Source organism: Lissotriton vulgaris, chromosome 9 (assembly GCF_964263255.1).
Source record: "Lissotriton vulgaris chromosome 9, aLisVul1.2, whole genome shotgun sequence".
NCBI lineage: Eukaryota > Metazoa > Chordata > Amphibia > Caudata > Salamandridae > Lissotriton > Lissotriton vulgaris.
This window is the reverse complement of record NC_141697.1, coordinates 1,234,858,949-1,234,877,156: the sequence shown is the minus strand read 5'-3', so window position 1 is coordinate 1,234,877,156 and position 18,208 is coordinate 1,234,858,949. Positions and strand designations below refer to the sequence as shown.

The 18,208-nt window shown below is 44.8% G+C and overlaps 1 protein-coding gene across 2 annotated transcripts in view; it reads left to right on the top strand.

Moving 5' to 3' along the window:
• Positions 1-669: 669 nt before the first annotated feature.
• Positions 670-18,208, top strand: part of MTMR14 (myotubularin related protein 14) — a 181,743-nt gene continuing 164,204 nt past the window's right edge. For both annotated transcript variants that reach the window (XM_086939383.1, XM_086939382.1), the window contains exons 1-2: positions 670-911; positions 6,430-6,578. In XM_086939383.1, the coding sequence (XP_086795509.1) occupies positions 801-911; positions 6,430-6,578 (260 nt within the window). In that variant the 5' untranslated portion in view covers positions 670-800. The remainder of the gene's footprint in view (positions 912-6,429; positions 6,579-18,208) is intronic.

The following is an 18,208-nucleotide window of genomic DNA, read 5'->3' as shown; positions in this document are numbered from 1 at the left end:
GCATGGAAGCGATGGGTGGGTTGATGCCTACAACGCGTGGTGGATCCTGTGGGATCTGAGTTGAAAGATGTCCTGAATTTCCTTTCTGAGTGCGCTGAATCTGGCTAATGTTACAGGTCAGTAAATAATTTTCAGTCAGCACTGTCTTCTGGATATAACCCTATGGCACTTAAATAAATATTTTTTTATATATAATTCATGACTCCATCGCTTCTTTACAATGGCGACGAGTTGCTAGTCACGAACCACTGTGCTTCATTTTTTTCAGAATATACTCCATCGCTTCTTTACGTTGGTCTACTGTAAGGCGCTCTGACACCTTGGGGTAAAGTTCGCGCTATAAAAAACTGCATAAAATAAATAAATAGTCACGTGCCATACCAGTATGAGGCCCTTGCCAACCACCGTCTGCTCCTGCCAATCACAAGAGGGCAATAGGGCTTGATTCCTTGGCCCCCAGCCCCAGGACGTGCGCTGTACCCGCCAATCAGCAGCGCCCCAGCCCCAGGACGTGCGCTGTACCCGCCAATCAGCAGCGTCGCCAATCATAACATGGCTACGGTGGTCCACTCCGCGTACAATGCGAGCTTCAGGGCTCGCGGCACTTCCGCCACTCTGCAGGTGGCGGCCGCACTTTACCTCTTACGTCACCCGACGCGCCTGCCGCGTGTCTGCGTCATAAGTGTGCGCGGCGGATGGAATGACAGCTGGATGGCTGCGGCGGTGAACCCCGGACCCGAGTGAAAGCGGCTGCGGGGCGGGGAGGCAGCATGGGCAGCGGCGGCCGCTGAGGAGCCGCCATGGCCGGGCCCCTGCACAGCCCGGGCTACGGGCCCGAGGGCCGGGCGCTGGCCGAGCTGCTGGAGGAGTTCAGCCGAGCCCAGTACCGGGCCAAGGAAGGGGGGAGCAAGGTAGGGGCCCAGCTGCTGCTGGGGGCGCTGGGGGGAGGCAGCCCCGCGTGCACCAGACCAGGGAGGGCCTTTGGGCGGAGCCAAGCCACCTCAGAGACTGAAGAGCCATGTGAGAGGGGTGACACCCCCAATAAGACCCCAGTCACCCCCTCTTAGCCTGGGGCAGGACCCAGTCACCGGGCCCCAGGGTGAGCGGGAGCATAGCACACCGCTCCGGGGTTTTGTGGGGGCAACCCACTCCCTCCAGACACCCCCTGCATCACTGGACCTGGGTAGGAGCACACCAGCAATCTGGGGGTAGAGGGGGCACGTTATTACAAGGGGCACATGTCGGAGAGGGCGAAGATCAGGGACTCCTTCCAGACCCATGCCCCCACAATCCCTAACCAAACGGTACACCCAGCCCTAGGGGGGCCTAGGCAAGAGCCCAGCAAATCACAAGCAGGCACACTTTCGGAATAAGAAAGCTTCCCTCCCTCACACCCACATCAAATACTAGACCAATAGGGGCGTTTGGGGATGGGTGCAAGGTGACATTAACCTAGCAAGACTGCCCTGGCCCATGCCATGGTAAGATACCGGTTACAACAGGTTGTACTTCTCTATAGAAAGGGTTCGAACAGACCAGTACACCCTTTTCTGCGCTGAAGTGGACAGGGAGGTGTGCCACCTATCAGTGCTGTTCTTTGAGCCAACATAACTTACAATTCTGGGACTTGTGGCACCACCACGCATACAAGGTGAAAAGCGGAACCACGAAATGTACGGTACTTTCAGCTATGAAGGCAAGACTGCAAGAGATTTATATCGGGGGCAGGGGCTCTTGGAAACTTTAAGCCTGGGGGGGGGGGGGGTTGGATGAGACCTCCGTCCAGCCATGGCCACACCTGATGCATTACCAATTTGACGGCGACATGGTGAAACCTCTCCCCTCACATCCAGTGTCTGGGCTTGAAACTACGTACTTTTACACTAGTATTACAGGGGCGAGAAATGAGACGATGTTGTGGGCTGGCCATGGAGCATACTACCCCTTGTCTAGTGAGTAAGAAGACGTGAACGAAATGCTGCCTTAATACACTATGCAATCCTGTGCCACTATGGATCTTCTAGTATTGTCTGAGTAGTTAAAAGTGGCACATCGCAGTGTCGAGTGTCCGAGAGATGGTTTGAGCTGTTTTCCTCCCTTCAGTACTTGGGATACGAGCCCTGTATGACCCATGGGGTACGATTTGTGGAGTGAACACTCCTTCCCCGTAGTAATGAGCAATCCAGGAGTAAGGATAGTGTTTGAGAAAGCAATGCTTGCAACGTCCTGCAGGGGCGCAGAGTGGGTTCTAGTTGAATACCACCCATATATATCTACCATGAGGGCAGGTGGTGGGCCCCTTTAAACCTGCAGGAAGTCTGGTTAGAGAACACCTCAATCTGCCACACTGACTACTACGTAGAAGGGCTCCAGCCACAAACGAGTCTCATCCTGGGCGCCCCTTTAACACCACATTTCCACCTCGAGAGTACCTTTTTTATAAGCCCCCCTCAATTCTCCCCCTTAACTATCTGCAGTTGGGGAGATACCTCTCTGATGGAGCTTGCAACCAAATGTCAGATTAGTTAAATTTCTTTACAGGGCCACTAACTTGAAGAAAATGAATGTACAACAGACGGGGACGGAATCGGATAGTGTGGACGTGGGAGGGCTAGATCAGACCATCAGACCGTGTGAAGGAGGTAATCGGTATCTTCAGATGTTAATAGCAACTTGAAGAGACGCTGTTCGGATGTTTGCGATGTGATAAATATGTGATTTGTAGTCCTGGGTATTCCACAACGGGATTCCTTGGTTTCCTTCGCGAGGTTTTATGCCTTTCTTGTGTCATGGTTCGTACAGGGCGGTACCTTGACGCTGATGCTTGTTTACTGTCTGGAGGCAGAAGAATGGCAAGTTAAATTGAGAGCCTAAGTTCACTGTTGCCGCGTCTAAATAGGTTTGTCACAATAGCTAATTGGATTAAGAGGATCATTGTCTCTTATCGCAAATGTCTTCCTTGCACAGGAGACAACGCAAACGCACTTTACGGATAGACTGGCATTTTAACCCGCATCTCTTTTGTTAAAGAGCAGTATTCAAGTCGGTGTGATTCTTTCTAAACATTTTTCTCGCTTTGGATCCGTTGAGGTTTTAAAGTTTCTTAACGTTTTTTAGTGCCTTGTTACCTGTCACTTGAACCACCTAAAGCGTTTCCGAATCAGATGAGTTTACAATAATTGAAGTATACAAAAAGTGACGAATGTAACCTCAGTCCCTGGTAAATACTTGGAGCCGCCCTTCAGTCGTTGTTATTGTGCACACTAAGCCACCTTAGGTTAGATTCAGCCAGTCAGATTTGATCCTGTGTCGATAGGAACAGCCCAGGCGAAGTACCAGCACGGGTCCTCCCTGAACCAGAGCACAAGCAGCCCAGGGCCGGTTTGGCTGTGAGTGGGCAGCATCAGTCTGGTGCACCTTGGTTTCAGTGGCACAGTGAGCACGGGATCCATGCCCTGCAGCAGGTGTTCATTTAGCAATGTTTCTGCTAGGTGATGAGGCCTATGTCCATGCATAGGAACATCTGGCAGAAACTAGGATATGATAAGTACATTAAACCCACAGCGGCACTTTGTGTTCGAATTCACTGGATGATCTGGGAGCACGTGCGTTCTGGACATACAGTGCACTTTTCTGTGAGTGATTTACCTGTTGTGGGGTGAGACAACAAGGGCAACATTGCAGTATGTATTACCTACGATTACTCTACAGCAATACAGTGCCCGATTTAAAAGTTTTAGAATAGGAAGAACAGATCGTGATTTCAGGAGTTCCTTGCTGAATTTTGTAAAATGCAATCGCCATAAATAACTGTACAATATTGCTACAAAATTGACAATCTTAAATTAGAACATCAAAATAAATTACTTGAGGAATTGGTTGTGTAGAGTGTTGAAGAATAAAAGATGATCTGGGACGTTAATGATCAACAACCAAGGTCTGCCGCCTGCACAGTATTTTAATGGGAACATCTTTTCACCGTTGTCCAGTATCATGACACGAATGAGAGGGTGGATGGTGCTAGCAAGCAAATTACGGAGTCCGCAGTGCTGTTCAGATTGCAAAATCATTGGATAAATTGCGTGACTCAGACGCTCATCTGTAGATTTCAAGCTGCTATGCTAATGTGGTGTTTACCTATACTATAAGGAATATTTGTTGCTGAGGTTTTGATATTTCTGGTTTGATGGAGTTTAGTGTTGCCAAATGTGCCTGTTCCTTTGGTCATTTAAAAATGTCTGTCGGCATGCCAGTTGATTTTAAAGTTTTTCATGCTGTTCTAAGGCTTAAATCTCTTCGGGAGGCATTAAGAGTAAGGAAACTAGTAACATACCTTGTGATGGGAGTGATCTTACCCTCCCTGTGCCTCCCCTCCCCGGACTTAAAAAAAAAAAAGATGTAGGTCACCGGACGGTGATGGTATTGTGCATTGCTACCTTGACCACGAGGCCTGGTAAGAGGTAGAACCTTGACAACTTTCCAGGGTTTCTGGAGTAAAAATCAGGGCGCATATTTGTAGGGCATTAGTGTTGCAAGCAGGCTAGTGGCAATATAGTAGGAGAGCCTGGCTTTGAGGTGTGCACAGCTCACCTTCCTCTGCTCTCTCCCCTCGCCACCAAACAGACACGAACATACAGAGATATAAACATACCTGCACAGGTCCTGTCCCCTAAGGCCATGGTTACATATGTGTCCCTCCACCTTTTTTTTTTTTTTTTTTTTTTTTCCCCCACATCCTTCCCATCCACCTGTGCTAAGTATTCTCCTTTCATGTCCTTGATAGATGAGCACTCCCCTGCTCTTCATTCATTGCCTTGTGTTTTGATCTGGGGTTCCTTGGATATATCGGAGCAGAATGGAAGAACCATGCATCACACCAGGCTGGCAAAGGTCCGTAGGGGGCTTACTTTCAAGGTGCATGAGGAACAGGCCTGTTAATTGAGCATTGTTGCCCTTTTTAGGAGCTAGAAGTTTCAGGATGTGGTTGATTGATGAGAGTAAGTCATTGGAGAAGTGGTGATCATGGTAAATAATGTATAATTCCAGTATTGGGATTAGCATTCGGAGCTGTGTGGTTTAAGTAGGTTGCTGCTCATGAATGCAGGAGAAGTGGTGCAGTCTCTGCCTCTGATCTGTCTGTTGTAACCAAGGAGAAGGTGATTGCCATGTTGTAGTGAGAGATGCCACATGGCATGAGAGCTGGCTTGAGCTTTGAATCTTATGCTGTATTTCTAACTGACCCACAGCCGTCACCACACCAGTAGGCTGCCATTGGTATAGAAGTCCTTTGCTGCGCTCTCAAAATATGCGAGTTTTAACACCTGTTGAAGAGCTTGATGTGCTTGACAAATGGGCCATTTTATTAATCTCTTCCTTCTTTGAAAAAAATTAGAAGGTACGCTCATTTGTTTAGGTAAACTAGGGAGCCAAAACCCACATGGGAAAATATACCTACAATTCCAGCGCTTCTGTCCTACAAGAAATCCTGTTATGTTGGTTGCTCAAATAATCACTTATAACATTTTGCCCATATATCATGGCTGATTCATAACTCTAATCTACCCACTCTAAGAAAGCATTATTGTATTCATGTCATTTTCTTTGAAGCTGTATTTGAATCAAGTTAATGGCTTGATGGGAACCAAGGAATTTATTGTATGCCATCCAAGCCCTGTATCGGTGACACTTGGATCAAGATAAACATTCACGAACCAAGGCCTTAAAATTTGGTACAATTTAGCACCTATGTTTGTGCAAAATACGTTTACATCGGTATTACCACCAAAGCTAGGCAGTCACTTGGTCACTTTACTGCAGTCTGCTAATGAGCCAGTTCTTTTGGACAGTGGTATGATACATCTTTAATGCACACTTTAGAGTCTTAGCGTGGCACAAAGCAACTGCTGGTAATTATTGAAAAACCAAGGTGTAGTGTTTGGCTGAAAGCCTGTTAGATGGTTCTAAAAAACAACTAAGTTGAAGCATTTGTCCTTTTACGTTTATTTGCGTGCGTAGTCTGAGGAAAGGGGCCAGAAGGTTAGCCTCATTAAAAAGCATGTTCAGGTTGAAATTCAGTAGGACTGCCTTGGGCTTCATTCAGACAAAAATATAATCAATACCAGTTTTCCTTTTCTCTTATCTCTTTCATTCGCATTTCTCCTCTAGAAGAACTGTTTTTATTTTCTCCTAAGAGAGCCAGGAGTTACTGCTATATGCCATTTTGGTTGCACAAAAAGCGCTTATTTCCTCCATATAACTAGCTTCAAGTGGTTAAAAATTGTAGTTGGCTTAGTGGATTGTTTTAGTTTTACTTGTAAGTGAGAGCATGGATGGGTCCCTTTTAACAAGATCTTTGGGTAACGGAATTGCACTTTTTTAATGCTGGTCTTTGGTGAATACAGTACCAAGCCCCACTGTGTCTCTTTTCAGGTGGATAGCATTGAGAAGCGATGCCTGGATTTGTTTAGTCGAGATTACTGCTACAGCTTGATCCTCAATGAAAATGGCGAGCTGTGTGGTCACTACCCTCGCTTGATAGTCTTCTTGGAGTATGAAAGCTCTCTTCACCACAAAGACCCGTAAGTACAAACGTTATTCAATCAATCTAAATGTTTGGCGCCTTGCTTCCAGACAGCATGTGGCTTCTGGAAGGGCTTTCATTGCACAGTTTGTTTGTGCTCCTAGCAGTCTAACCACAAACAATTAGGAACCATTAACTTGGTAACCACAAATCTGCAGTGGAAGGAAGGGCAGATCCCTCCTGAGTACAGCGCTGGACTAAGCTGAGAGCACCATTTAGGTTGAATATTTCTCTTGAAAGGAAATCAAACACTGTTACAGTTTATTTTGAGTATTTGACACTTAATGACGCTCGCTTGCAGTAAATGACTTGCAGCAAAGCACTGAGCAGGGGAAACAGTAGCTCCTCTCTTCCGTTAAAGAATACGCATGCTTTGACAGCAATAAGGAAGTCTGTGCCTCGCTGTGGGGGTGCTGCTTCCACAGATTTTAGAAAGTGGAGATGCTGGTTCTTGTAATTTTCTGTTTTTAAATTTTTTTTTTTTTTTTTTTTTTTTTTTTTTTTACAATTAAATAAGCTCTCTCAAAGTCCTTTTAATTTCTTTCACCAATCCGCATTATAAAGCTGCCGTGATGTATTCTCCTAATACGTAACATGTGGATCTTGTGTTTTTATGATGAGCACTGGCATTTCCATTTAATTAAAAAAAAGACTTTTTTTCTTTTTGTGTGAACAGCTTTATTACATGTGGTCGAAATAGGATCTGGTATGGATCCGGCTGTCGCGTAAAGCCGCCTATCAGAAATCCACAAGACCAGCATCTTTCTAAATGGCTATTTCAAGGCTATCTTTTTTTCTTTGTTGAATATTTTTAAAGATGTTCCATATTCCTTAGGTGTGTTGACTAAGCAGTTGTCTCCATGATTTTATGTGCTAGTTCCTGGAGCTGTGTGGTCACTACCCTCGGTTGATAGTCTTCTTGGAGTATGAAAGCTCTCTGCACCACATTTTGGTCTTGTGTTATTTATTAAATTAAGCTCCGTTGCTCTAACATGCTGTGGTATATTTTTGTGTGGTGTTCTCACTGTTTTACTGTTTGATGTGCTGTTAAGCCTGACTGCTCTGTGCCAAGCTACGAGGGGGTGAGCACAAGTTAATTTAGGGTTTGCCTGCCAAATATTGTGGTTGCTGCTTGGCTTAGGCTCTTACTCTTGTACACCAACTACACAATTTCTAACATTATCTAATTACATTTGCTAGAGATATTGAACAGAACCCAGTGAGAACAAGTTCTAGATGTGAAGCTTGAACAGGAATTGCACGACTTGAAGAAATTATCGCCCAAAGGATTTTTCTTTTGTATGGATTTGGAACTGACCATTACATAAAGGAGATCTAATCAAGGGCATAACGCAAAATAGAAGGCATCTTTGTTCGATAGATACTAGAGCGCTTTAAAGTGTTGCCTACTGGAAGAACTTCTTAACGCATCCATGTGGGCAGATGACTGGTACCTATGTGAAAAAAACGTGGCATGTTTTTTTAGAGAATGGGGTGGGGGGAACCACATACCTAGGTAGGCATGTTTTCATTATATTCAGGAGGAGCAGTCCACCCAAACCTCAGCTGAAAGGACCGTACCACTTCTTCCCTCTGAAAGGCAACATCTTGGTCTTAGCAATATTTGTTTAACCCGTTCCATGCTCATGACGAGCCCAGCTCTTCATGAGTCACAGTGGAGATGTGCTCATGACGAGCTGGGCTCGTCATAACGCAATTGATTCCCCGCCTGTGCAAGGGAATTAATCAGTGGGCGGGGTTGTAACGAGCCCAGCTCATCATGAGCACAGCTCCACTGTGACTCATAACGAGCTGGGCTCGTCACAAGCACCGCAGCGACGTGGCCCCCCCTCCCACTGCGCCGTGGGGGAATTACCCCCGTGACGAAGGGGTTAACAAAAGAATTTAACTTTTTCTGTGTATTTAAATAAAGCGTCTAGATTTCGCTGAAGAACAATTACAGTTAGGCCAAAGAGGAACTCATTTGCATACAGAAAGACATGCACATTTTGGAAAGCAATTTGGGGAGGAAAATTCATATTAATAAAAAGCTTGTAGATCACGAATATAAATGGAAAACAAGAGGAGGTAAACAACCCTGTTTCAATCCGTTTTGTGTCAAAATCTTGAGTCAATTCATTACCCTCCTGCCCACCTACACTCCCCATTGAAACTTTACACCAAGTAGAAGTGTGGAGTGCAATAATCGGTCTTAATATTTAGTTGGAATCCCGAAGCTGTCCATTTTCTTCCAAAGGGTAGGTCTTCAGCCCTTTTGAATGCTGTGGGGAAGTCCACAAATGCGGAGTAGAAAACTTGCAATTCAGGCACCACATATTTGTTAGTAACAATTTGGACCAGTCACTGAGTGTTTAGTTTTGAAACCCTCCTGGACTTGTAAGTCTATTCCTTAATATGGTCCAAAATACAGGATGCAGCGAGCTTCCCTGTAGCGCTCAGAAGGGCTATTTGACGATTGTTGCCGGGGAGAAACTGGACCCCTTCTTTTAGGTCGAGCCTATAGCAGCAGCGTGCATGCGCTGTCGCTTTGCAAGGCCTGCAGTATTCAACATGGAGTGGAAGCTCCGCCCACTCTCCACCCATCTTTTTCATTGGCTTAGTTTCTAAATGTTGCCTTCTGATTGGTTTTAGGCTTGTTAGTCCCTCCTTATGACAAGCATGTAATTTACATCCTTCCCTGGCTACTGGCCCCTTTACTTCGAGTGTTGCACAGTATTTTCTATTTATACTGTGAGCACTATTTTCTTCCTGTGCCTTCCCCTCCCGCAGTCTGTGCCTTATTCCCTCCTCGCCCGCCCGTGCTCCCGTTTGCAATGCAATAAGTATCGCATAAATGCGAGTCCTATTGAATTGCAAATGCTTGTTTGCATTGCAAATGCTTGTTTTTCACTTGAAGACTAACTCACTTAAGCGAGAGTTTCTATATAATACGACTAATTCCCAAGGCTACAAATCTAGAAGCTCGGTCAGGCATGAGCGTGAACAGGAGCTTGGTTTACATTTTACAGGACAGGTTTTGTAAAGACTGTGGGAAATTGTGGTTCACAGCGGCAGCCGCTGTGTTAAATCCTGCCATGTACACCCACTGAAGCTCAAACGCGGGTAGCGTGTGGCTAGAAAAGCTCTGGGCTGCAGGCAGAGCTGGGGAGTAGGTGCGGCGTGGGTGGGTCCTGCGCTTTGGGCTGGACGCTCACTGCGGGAGATGGCCGCCGAGGGTATCCCAGAACACGGCTTGGAGATCCAGATTCAAAACTAGTTTCAAGCGTCCAGGGACCGAGGCTGCCGGAGCTTCCTCTGGCCGCAGTAGCTGGCATTGTGCTGTAGCCCCTGGAGCAGACCAACATCTCCCCCGCCGCCATGGACTACCTGCTGCAGGTGAACCATGGCTACTTCTTCGGACTACTCTATGCATGCATAGGATCACCTCTGCGGTAGCTCCCCACTATGTAAAGGCCTTAGTACATCAATACTGTCCCTCTCGCCTTCTTCGATCTTCTAATCAGCACAAATTTCACATTCCTAGGATTAAACATGTCAGAATGGGTGGACGCTCCTTTTCCCATCACTCTGGAACTCTTTGCCTTATCATCTACGTATTGAACAACACTATCATAAATTTCGCAAAGATTTATAAACTTGGCTCTTTAATCAATAGGCCCTTCTCCCTTACTGTCATCTGTTTTCTCACCCTTCTGCGTTTTTAGCGCCGGGAAACCTTCGGGTAGCTGTTGCGCTGTACAAATGCAATAAATAAACTCTTCCTGATCTTCTTCGGGCTTGTCCCATCCAGGGTACTGTTCCTGCGCGACTCTGTGGGCACAGATGAGGTGTATGGATGAGGGGCAGCATGGGAGGGGTGGGGCAGGAGTGAAGGGATGCATAAGGGTGAAGAGTGAGTAGAAGGGGGGGGCTGCACAGGGTACAGGCAGAGGGTGGGAGAGGGGAAGGCGCACCAGGGAACTGGAAGTAGAGCTCTCAAGGTAGAGGAGGGTCTGGGCTTTAGGATAAGGATTGAGGACTGTGTCGGACTGTCATCTGTTTTCTCACCCTTCTGCGTTTTTAGCGCCGGGAAACCTTCGGGTAGCTGTTGCGCTGTACAAATGCAATAAATAAACTCTTCCTGATCTTCTTCGGGCTTGTCCCATCCAGGGTACTGTTCCTGCGCGACTCTGTGGGCACAGATGAGGTGTATGGATGAGGGGCAGCATGGGAGGGGTGGGGCAGGAGTGAAGGGATGCATAAGGGTGAAGAGTGAGTAGAAGGGGGGGGCTGCACAGGGTACAGGCAGAGGGTGGGAGAGGGGAAGGCGCACCAGGGAACTGGAAGTAGAGCTCTCAAGGTAGAGGAGGGTCTGGGCTTTAGGATAAGGATTGAGGACTGTGTCGGACTGGGACAGAAAATAGACATGGGTTCAAAATAATAGAGGACCATTAGCGAATCTGATCGCTATTAAAAACTGACCCATGTTTACAGATTGGGGAAGTTTTGAACTTGTAAAACGTGCTGTATAAGTGTTTCTGCAACATTTGGAAGCCTGCATGGATTTGAGCTTTTTTTAATAGTCTTCTATAGCGTGAACTCGACTCAAAGGTATTATTATCGCTTTACACGAGGACCTGCTACATTACACGCGGACACATTCCTTATTTTTTGGGCATCTTAGGCACAAGAATCTTTAGTGATTTGTCCAGAATCTCAGGATGTGGAGCTGATGCCTAGATTATTTATACTGCTTCCTTGGTTTCAAAGTTGGCAGCTCCGGGCATTGTTTGTAGTAATATCAGGGAATGTCTGGTCAGTCGGAGATGGCAGTCCAACCCTGGATAAAGAGGAGGGTTAATGGGAGCGAGGCTTGCAGGAGAGTAGGTGTGCACAAGCAGGAATGAGGGTGAGTCCTGCATACAGAAACACTCCCTGCTGACAACTATCAGATCAGGGCATGACTTAAAAGTTGGCTTGACTCTGACAGGTAAAGCTATCTTGTACAAATGTGTTGACTACGTAACGGAAACCAGTGTGGCTTTATTTTGCCCTGCAGATCCGCATAATATGTATAAGTAACTTTCTTATCATATAATTGCTAATTTTATCAGGTCAAGTGAAAGGGATGCTTTTTTCACACAATAATACAATGAAGCAATTAATGCAAACGGCAGACAAAAGGATCGTTTACATACGAACCCCATCGTGGGCTCCTTTTCAAGGCAACCCCATCAGTAAGTCTGCCATGCTCCTGCTAATCCTGGCTTCAATATGTCTCGTACTTACGAGAGTTTAAGCTATTGCCATTGTAAATGACAATGTCTTTTATTTATGTTTTAAAAACAAAACCAAATAAAAGGCATAGCCATTTAAAATGTTAATAGCTCAAACTTGCGTAGCTGCGAGACCTATTGCATTGCAAATGCTTGTTATGTAAGGGGACTGCTATGCTCCCTGTCCATGAGTTTTTCCCAAAGCATAACAAAAGGAAAAGGGGGGTAATAAGTTTACTTCAACCCTGTGGGTTGTTCTTCAGTACTTATATTGGGATCCTATCAGGACCTATCGCTGCAGAAGATCTTTCGTTACGTAGATCTCTATCTGTTTTTTCTTCAGATGTTTTATTTACCAATGAAGCACAATGGGAATTTTTAGTGATATTTGAGGCTCCACATATTTATTTGGAACTGAATTTATGCGCATAAAGGTCGGGGGAAAACGTCAATCCATTCCGACGGTGAATGGTTAACTCTGTGGGAATTTTCCTGTTTCCTGTAATATTTCGCTGTGTGCTGCCAGAAGATTTTGTGATTTTCGATTTTGATTTCATCATTTATTTTCTTCTTCTTTCTTCTGTTGGGCTACTTGTTGAAGATCCAAGCAATTTTAATCTGCTGTATTTATATATATTTTTTCTTCTTTTTGTTGCTTGCTGTACTGGTGTTCCTCCTTTTATTCGGTAGAATTTGGATTTCTTTGTTTCTAGAGGCTGAATATTCAATACACTGTTGAATGAGCTTATTCAGTTTACACAAGTTCTGCTTCTTTGGGATCTATTTCCGGGCAAAGTTCAGACTCTGAATCCTTTGTACAGCATATGAAATGTTGTCTTCAAATATTGAATGGATTTTCTTCTTCTGGTGTGTTGGGCCCAAACTGAGGTTACTAACTTGGTCATCGTGATTGTGTAGAAAACAATAATTCGACCTTGGTTCAAGGCTATGGCTGCAAAGTCCTTTCTTTCAGTTAGTTACCAAGAAGGCATTTTCTGTAGATGCAATTAAAGCTTTAAATGTAATATTTCATTGTCGCTACCTTGAACAAACTCAGAAGTTATGAAACCGGTCATAACTCACTATAACATGATAAATGATCGAAAAGCTAGAGGCCCCCTTTTTCTCGTAAATGATGCTGGGACATGCCTATCTACTCTCCCATTTAGAATCGCATCATGTATTCCGGCTAGCAAATCCAATAGCATACTCACTCTGTAACCTGCCGTAATCTTGGGTGGAATTACTGGATCAGGAACACTCCAGGTTTCATTGAGTTGATTATTTTTATGGGGCATTAATGCTGTGTTTGCAATTTTTGCATTATAATCCCACAATATTATCTTCTGCAAACTTTCTTCAGACTTGATAGATTCTATTAATTCAGATATCTCAATTAACTGGGGATTGTATTGTAATCTAGTAGGAACATAAATATTAAAATATCTACAGGATGAACACTTGATTTGGGTAATTTAATCATGATGATACACTGGATATTGCTGTAGGAAAGGGGTATTATTTAAAAGAACCACTGGATCTAGACGGCAAGAAGGATCGCAAAACCACCCCTAGCATGGCCTTTCCTAACTCTGTGTTTTCTGAACAGCAATTGCAAATAGATCTTCCAGTCACAATTTACTGTATACCAGGTCTCTTGAAGACTAATGATCAACCGATTTAATTTTAGCAATCCATTCCGCTTGTCTATTCCATAAACCACTAAATTCCTGGAGATTTCCATCTCCGGATAGTTGCTAAAACAGGAAGTTTAGAAGCATTCAATTTAGTTTCATTCAAATTCTTAGAAAGCCCAGACCAACAGATATCAGTATATTTATTATCTGCCATGGGCTGGTTTTGATTTATTTGTCTTGCTCCTTAGTCAATGAGTAGTGTAAGTGTATGAATAGAATCCCTATTGTGCACATTCTTTTAAATGATGAAAAGAGGACGAGAACTTAACTTCACTTTCATTTCCCTGACAAATTCTGGACTGAGGTAGGTATATACTGCATTCCTCCATTTCTGCTGCAGCTGTCTTGGTAACTATTTGATCTCCCATTTACCTATTAGTATTTGCTATTATTGTGAATGCATTTTGATTAAAGATTTTAATATTGTGGTTGGACTTTCTAAAGTATGATCTCAATTGGAAATAGCTTTTTCTAGAAGCGTTAAAATATATTCAAGTTTCTTTTTTCAGTATCTGTACTGTTTCAGAGAGATGAACATAATCTTTTGTGGGTTGAAAAGAAGACTTAAAGGATAGACCAGCGAGCTGGAGAAATCCTCTTCAATCTCAGTCATTAATCAGTGTACTATTCAAAATTTCTAATGTGTATTTCAGTGGCTTTTTGTAGTGATTGAGTCGGGTACATATGATGAGTTTCAAATCGCTTTATTCAAGATGGTACAATAGACCCCACCAGGAGCAGCCAGCAGGCTGCTCAGCCCAGTCAACTGTGAAGATTTGACTCCAAACATTCTGTAGGATTACATCATAGCAAGGTTCCACACAGAGGGCAAGAAAAACATTAGAGTCAACAAGCAACTCTTACTCCTGGCAGCGTGGAGGTAACTGGCTCATATCGGTAGCTGGTGAAGTAAAATCTATATGGGGAGCTCGCATTAAAGTAACCTATTTGGCAGTCTGCTGTTCGTCTTTATTGGAAGAGAAACCTATCTTTTATTTAGGCATCCGCAGAGTCCTTTGATGTTGGAGTCTTGCTTTTAACTATATCATCTTGTTCAATATTAAGCATTCCATTGCCTTTTGCATCAATATCACTTCTTAATACCCCTCCCTGCCACTTCATCACAAGAGTTTGATTATCTTACTTTATTATAGATAAGAATAATCCTTCGAATGGGGAAGGGAGGAATCCAGGCCTCTCACCAGGAGGTCTGCACAAACAGGCGGTTATATATATATATATATATATATATAATCTTATTGCCAGTGTGAACTGAGAAACACCTGGGGGCTTGAATATGCAGTAAAATGCTGTGCGCCACCCTAAGCTGCCAAGTATGAAGTACTCCAAGTCACAGTAGACCCGACCCTCTTCCTTATTCTAGTATTGGTGCAAGTCCTCTGCGCTCAAGTAAACAAACTGGGGCAGAGGCTTGGTGAGGGTCTCTGCCACAGGAAGAGATGTGGTGCTCCTGAAGGGCACCCCTCCACATACCCTACAAATGCAAGGGGGCCTGAGTAAAATGTGCTGGTAATCTGACCGTAGCACACTCTCATTTGACCTCCTCTTCATCAAAGCAATAATCAGAAGCTGCTCGGTTCCTGTCCTTGGTTTCAGCTCAGACGGTCCAGTGAAGGTTGGTGGGCGTGCACAATTGCAGTTCAGTGCATTCTCTCAATGTAGGTTTGGTGACTGTGGGGTTTGATGCTAGTGAAAGCTGTCCGTAGTTGGCCATTGTTTTTGGAACAGGCGTTGAGCATCTTGAAGAAAGTGGCTTTCGCTGAACAGTTGTATAAGTATTGAACATGGTGTGTAATGAGAATTTCGCAAATATCTGTGGTTGATTATTAATGTGTACTAGGCTTCCAGTCAAGTGTGTGGTATGGGGTCCATATTACACGTAACACATGCTTGATACACCTAAGTGAGTTGTATCTGTGATCTCATTAATGCGGCTTCATCAGGGATCTCCAGCCTTTTCTAGGACTTGTGGTCAGTGAAAATCATCCAGAGCTACTAACACATGTTATGAGTGTCGCAGCAGTGACCACTTCAGGCAAGCTTCCATTAGTGACCATTGCACGCTGGATTACAAGCGCCAACCTCCTGAGTGCGTCTGTGAAGATCACCAGCAGTAATGGAAAAAAGCGTCATCAAGATCACTGTTGGCGCCTCGGCACGGAGTATCAAGTCGTGTACATAGCGCTGCCTGGCACATAGGAAAGAGCATCACTAATAAAACTCCTCAGTGCAGCATTAATTACCATTTAACTATTCGCTTTAAACGTTTATATTTTTTTCTCTAGATATCAGATTATCATTTCGGAAAGTAGATATATTTTACTGTTAAAGGCATCCTTTTCAATTTTGGAAACCTACCCAAACCAACCAAAACTTGTGGTGATTTACTAGGTTGGGCTGCAGATAGGAGAGCTAGTCACAGTAGGTGGAGAGCTACCAGTCGCTCCTGAGCTACTTTTTGGAAAACCCTGTGCTACATATTCTGAGCTATTTTGTCCTTTGAAGCCTCTAATCCCATAATAGCTTATAGAGAAAAACCCCTAAACTGGATTTCCTAAGCAGTGCCTGGCGGGGGCACAAGTTATAGTTGGCTCTGCTAACTATAACTGAATTTCTGTATTTTTTATTTTTTTTGGGAGTAGCATAAACAATGATGCAATCATTACAGTATGATAATGGCGCTCGTCATAAATCACATATCGCATGTTCCCAGTGGGTAGGTAAATTGCAGACGGCAATCAGTGTTACTACAGGAGGCATTGGTTCATCTTTACCTAATCAACAATCAACTTGTGTAACGAGCTCAACTGGCAAGTCACAATCGTTGCAAACTAACAAGATCAATGCACCAGTAATATAGTATCTGACGCTGGCTGAAAACAGCCACGGGGTCGTGCTGCATATATACAGTAAACAGACGCCAATAGGGCATACCAGGAAGGTGGGAATCCTTCCACTTCATGGCAGTGGCTCCACTAGCGCTGAGCAGGGCAGTCTAAGAATCGATAAGCAGCACCTCCCTCCCTCCGATGCACGTATAGCCCCAGCAGGCCTGCCTCCATTGTACACAAGACCTCCTCCCCATGACAGCTGTCAGGGCTTCCAGGACCGCCTTCCACAGCAATGATGCTTCTAGGTAATCCCAGAACATGTGTGTCATGTCTGCATCATTGGAATCACATCTGGGGCATGTTGATACACTACCATATTTTCTGTCAAACGTACTGGCGTGAGGTACGATCTCTCACAGAACACACCAGGTGCAACACTCAACGGCCTTATTAGGGCAAAGCAATACTACCTCCACTGTCAGTCAAGTGCCGGTCCAAACTGGCAGCCTATGACACCCAGGGGCAGTAATCCTGCTTGAGCACTCACTGCTGTTCATGTCCTAGGCCCCCAAACCCCGGCACCAGGTGGACCGGCCAGTAAACTCGCTCACTTGCACCAGGCAGGGGCGTCCAGCATCTCTCCTGGGGCTTTCGACTCCGCTCACAAGCAGCTCCGCTCCTAGTGCCAGCCTAAATGGAGGCCAACATCCAATCACCTCTCGGCCCTCACTAGTCTCCTCCCAACTCTCCCCCACCCCAGTTTTATCTTCAGTGATACTAAGACTGAAACTTGCTTTATTGCCGTTGGTCCATGCAGAAGAGTTGATTCTCAAAGGTGGAATCCATTTTCTTTTTTCTATCTTTTTTTGGGCCTGTAACAGACTAATGTGTATAAAAGTTAACAAACATTTACATGATCCGACACATAAGAACATTTATGAATACCTGTGGTGATGGAGGGTCAGTGAAGTAGGGTTAGGGTGTGGAAATAGAATCAAGATAGTGGTGTTAGCATGTAGAAAGGTGATCCGTTATGATGGAGACATACGGGGACCCACCAAGAGTTACTAACTGGACTATACCTGTAAGTTGGACCCCTGTGTGGGGTTATCTAACTACACTTTTATCTATAGTGGAGGCTCTGGTGACTTGTGTGCCAGTTTCTCTTCAAAATTTGCTGGACTTCTGTTTTTTTTTTTTTTTTTTTCCCCACACCAACCTAGACTCTACTAATGTATTACGCAAACAAATGACGGACGGAATGCTGAATAAATCACACATTCACCCCCCGGTCAAAAGATCTGGATTAAATCAATTGTTGTTCTGCCCACTATGCTACCCCAGTTTGGACCCAGCTATATGCAAATCAGTCTTGACCCTGTGCCTCATGGGAATAGTCCAGCTGCCAAGCCAGGTCCTCCCTGGACCGGAAACGAGCATCCTTGGACCGGATTCAGTGTTACCCCTCATCAGCCAGGCTAGCTTGAATCCAGTGGCAAAGTGAGCAAGGGACCCACATCTGGGCATACCCTGCCAACGTAGAACAAAGTGATACACAATCAAAAGATGGACGGAATGCTGAATAAATCACACATTCAAAAAAAGATGGATTTATGCCCAGATCTCTGTACTGGGGTGAATGTATGACATTGTTCTGCATTCTGTCCATCAACTGTTTTTGCATTTGTTATCCGGAGTGGGACAGGAATGCCCAGGCGTGGGTCCTGTGCTCTCCATGCCACTGGAGTCAAGCTATTGTGGCTGATGAGGGGTGAAACTCTGAAACTTGTCCTAGGATACTTG